The following is a 4,196-nucleotide window of genomic DNA, read 5'->3' as shown; positions in this document are numbered from 1 at the left end:
AACGATTTATTCGAACAAAAGTCGTGTTCGATTAGAGTGAGGGGATCGATAATGTGTTGCGGGACGAGCGGGCAGTGACGTGACAGTTGGCGCCGGTAGGACAGACCTGTGGTGCGCTACGTGCATCGAACGGCACTGTAGAGACGGGAACGGAGTGGCAAAACTAACAGAAATGTGTACTAAGAGTGAACAAACTGATAAAACGTGAAGAAGACTCAAATGTTGTAGTGGAAGCTAGGAGAAATAAGTGGGGTTTGTCAAAAAATTTGAAGAGTGACGGGGGTGATACAACTAGCAGCGGATAGGTGCGGACGTCCTAGGCTGGTGGAATCGCCGAAGCTACAACATCTTTTGGTGAAGTGACACGGCACCAAAGAAGGAAAAGACAAAAGAAGCAAAACACGCATCGAAACAGAGAGAAAAAAAAAGGAAAAGATTGACGTTTAAGGAAAGAGTTTGGTCCGTTTTGGCAGCAAAATGGCTGGTGAAAGCCAACTGACAGAGAAATACCTTGGGGCTGCATGCGAATTGCATGCGCGGCTAGCTGATGTCATTTGGGCCGCTGAGGCTGATCTGGTGAAGGAAAGGAGAAGATGGGGGCGCGGCCTTGCGTTCTTCCTTCATTATCTTTTATAAAAAAGATGTTATTTCACATTTCCGTTTCTTTGGTAAACGAATTTGGATGTTTCGTGCAGCGACTTTGGAGATCGGCATTCTGGGCAGTCATCAGTAGCTGACTTGGGGAGCAGGAGGGTGCTCCTGGAGTCCCGAAAAACTCGTGAGGACAGTAACCACTCCGCGTTTTCCTTCCTCCGTGATGTTTTAGGCTTCCAGATAATGTTCTCAGGCTCTGGGAAGGAGAACAAAAGAGCATCATAGACTGAGTTGTTGGTTTCACCCGCCAAGCAGGGCCCAACAAGAAGTGCGGAGAGGAAGAGGAGCCATCCAAGAATGTCGATGACTCCTACCATGGAGAGTGGAGGTTATAGGAAGAATAGAGGGGCGAAATGTTGAAGAATGAGGGACGGACAGGATTCAGAAAGTTGGAGGAGAGTCATAGAGGAGGGATTGAGAATAGACGGAAGCATGAGAAGAAGTCTTAGGAGGAAAGGAGAGGAGGAAGAGTGATCCAGAGAAGAGTTAGGGAAGCTGGAGAGCAATGTGATGTTGATAAGTGTTGAGGAACGATGAGGAAATGAGCTCAGAAGAATAGTAAAGTGGCTTAGAAGTAAACGAAAAGTCTGAGGGAGAAACGGAGGAACGAGCAAGTGAAAGTTTCGGGTGAAGATCGGGGAAAGTCGAGAAAGATGAAACTGTGGGTGAATATCATAAGCTGAGCAAAGAGAAAGGTGTGAAAGTGTTAAACGGTGCAGGAATAGAGGTGTAAAAGTGTGGAGCGAAGTCAGAGAAAGGCTGACAGAAGATCAGAGGTGTGTAAAGTTTTCCAAGTTAAGAGAACAAGTTTCAATGAGAGCTCCATTTTGCATGAGTTAAAGCAGGACATGAAAAGATGGCGAGGAAAGGGTAAGAGTGAAGTGGGAAGCGTATAAGAGAAGAAGGGTGAAATGGAGAAGGATGTCAGGAACCAGTTTTCGATGGGGGGCATAGCTGTGAGAGGAAGAAAATGTTACAGTTGTGAAGAGATCTGCCGGTGTGAGAGAGTTCGTTGAAGAACGAAAGGAAGGACACATAGTAAAGAGGTTGAGAATGACTCAGAAAATGAGGAGAGAGAAGACTGGAAAGCTAGAAGCTGAGAGGAATTGTTAACAGAGGAGACTGTGAGACTGAGAGAGTTGAAGAAGAGAGTTAGGACAAGAAGAAACAGATGAATTTCAAGAGGTCGGGGAAGAGAAAAGCATTAAAGAAGAGAGTTGAAGCATTGACAAGTTGGGAAGATCGAGGCGAAAGAGCCGAAGGTTGACACGGAACCTCGAAGCAGGTATAACAGGTATCAGGTAGCGAAAGGAGTGGAGGGACCTCGAGAGCGGATGAGAGACCATTAAGAGGAACAGAGTTAAGGAGAGTAGTCTAAATGTCCGAGAACAAAGAGGAGGCGTGTTTATCATGCGGTGTAAAGCAGAAAGCGGTGACTCATATGGTGTTGAGGGAGAAAACAAGTGAGCAAGAGGGAAAGGGATTGTCGGGACGCAAGAGCATCAAGAAGTTTCGTGTGTTTAGAAAGTGTGAATATCATGAAGGGTATTCCAGAAGATCTAACAAGACTATTGAAGTTGACTCCACCAAGTAAAAAAGGGGAAGATGATTTTAAGAGTTCTGAGAGAAGGGATGAAGCAAGGAGCACGTGTAAGACATAGGCTCCTTTGGTTACATTCATGCGTCATGATTTCCGTGGAAGTGTTGACATTCTATAACAGGTTGGATGGATATCGGAGTCAAGAGAAGCAATGACTGGAGAACAAGAACGATCGATAGGAGTTTTTAGGTTTCCAGGAGAGGCTGATTGGACGTTGGGAGAGTGTAAAGGTCACAAAAGGGCAGTGAAGGGAACAAGTTTTGTGGGTGAACTACCAGCACAGTTAAGCGCAAGTTCAGTGGCAGCAGGGGAGATTCGCAGGAGAGTTTATAAGTGCACCGTGAAGCTCAGAGGCTGATAGGGAAAGAAAGGAGATCGTATGATATCCAGAATGGGGGAAGATCAACTACAAGAGTGAAGACTCCAAAGGTATTAAGAAAGCACGAGAAGGTTAATCGTACAAGCTTGTTGATCAGGGTGGAGGAGGTGTGTTTATGGGAGTAGGGATTGTAGAAGAGGACGCACTACAAGAGTTCTGAGAAGAAGAAAAGATAGGATGTCCGAAACTGGGGGGACGACAGCGTGTACCGAGCCAAGCTCTCAGCAACCCGTGCCGTGGAATACATTTGAAAGGTAGGTGAACCTATGTACCGCTGACATCCGATGGGAGAGCGTCATGAGGCAAGAATAAGGGATTGTAATACATGTTACTGATATCGTGCCATCTGTGAGACACTATGTGGATTGACTCATTCACGAACAATTCAACGTGAGCATGTGTAATGTATACTATTAGCATAAGGCAAGGGGAAAATGCATGTGAGGGATGTTGAATAATTACGTTATGCCATAATAACTACCGTCAGCGATAGAAGCAGCAGAGCTACTTACAGTCTGTGCTAAAGAACGAATGTGATCCTGACGATTACATGAAGGGATCGATGGTGTGCCACCTTGAGACAAATAATCGTCACGAACAGTTTAGCCAAACGTGAACATCCGTGATACGTCATGCCGTAGCGAGCTGGTAACCTGAAGGTAGTGAAGTATTCTCTATATTAGAATGCATACGAAGGTACAACTCGAGGTAAAAACAGAAAGGTTGTCTTCCAAGGTGTCGTGCGAGTTCCTGTTCATGAAACCAGAGTGTAGCAAAACAATGAATAGCCTACAGTAACATTGTCAGCCGACATACCAGTGCAAATGGGAGCGAGTTAACAAAGAATGTGCCTCGGGTGAGAGTACTGTCATCAGAGAGAGATGCAGTCCATGTTTCTTAAGACCGTCAGTGAAGCCTGTGGAAGTTGTTGATGCAGGAAGATCAGCTCCAGGGGAATCCGAGAGTGCCAAACAGGGCGGCAAGCAAATCCCAGGAGATCCTCGTATGTAAGGCAACCAGGAGACAGACCAAAGAGGGTGTGATGTGTTTTGAAAGAGTGGAACGTGACGTGAGAGCCACGTCACAAGCCAGAAGTGGGTCAGCCGTGATCTATGAGAGCCTCAGAAGTGGACGACAAGTTTGAGGATCGAGTACATGACGTGGGGATTCATGAAAGGGGAACACCTGGTGTGTGAACCCGTACTTCATGGGCAATAATTGTGAAGAAAGAACTCAACGATGGAAATACGTGCATTGAAGGGAAGAGGAGCTGCGTCAAAGGAGGGAGAGCGGAGTCTCGAGAAGGGGGGAAGAGGTGTCAGAGTTTTCAACTCTGCCCCGTCACAGCAACACGGGGAGTCAGGGTGATCTAACAGCAGAGACGAGTGTAGAAGGGAGAGGTGTGAGTGTAATGAGTGTCGGAAGTTTCACAAGGGTAGTGATACTTGACGGAGCTGACAGCCAGTTCGGGGAGAGGGTAGTCGTGAACCGGGGGAGACGGTCAGAAGCTTGGGAGTACATGAGTGGGAGTGTGTGAAGTGCCCGGACGGAAGAGCCAGTCAA

The 4,196-nt window shown here is 46.8% G+C and overlaps 1 protein-coding gene across 1 annotated transcript; it reads left to right on the top strand.

Annotated features, from left to right (window-relative positions):
- Positions 1-681: 681 nt before the first annotated feature.
- CSUI_009175 (uncharacterized protein) lies at positions 682-4,150 on the top strand. Its single transcript, XM_068069291.1, has one exon. It carries the CDS (start codon positions 2,033-2,035, stop codon positions 2,246-2,248), a length of 216 nt encoding a protein of 71 aa, XP_067918733.1. The 5' UTR covers positions 682-2,032; the 3' UTR covers positions 2,249-4,150.
- Positions 4,151-4,196: the final 46 nt, after the last annotated feature.

Source organism: Cystoisospora suis (assembly GCF_002600585.1).
Source record: "Cystoisospora suis strain Wien I chromosome Unknown contig_5379, whole genome shotgun sequence".
Classification (NCBI taxonomy): Eukaryota; Apicomplexa; class Conoidasida; order Eucoccidiorida; family Sarcocystidae; genus Cystoisospora; species Cystoisospora suis.
This window is presented reverse-complemented; position numbering and strand designations above follow the sequence as displayed.

Excerpts from the sequence above, each read along its gene's own strand:
- CSUI_009175 (XM_068069291.1), top strand. The coding sequence starts at position 2,033 with ATGTCCGAGAACAAAGAGGAGGCGTGTTTATCATGCGGTGTAAAGCAG.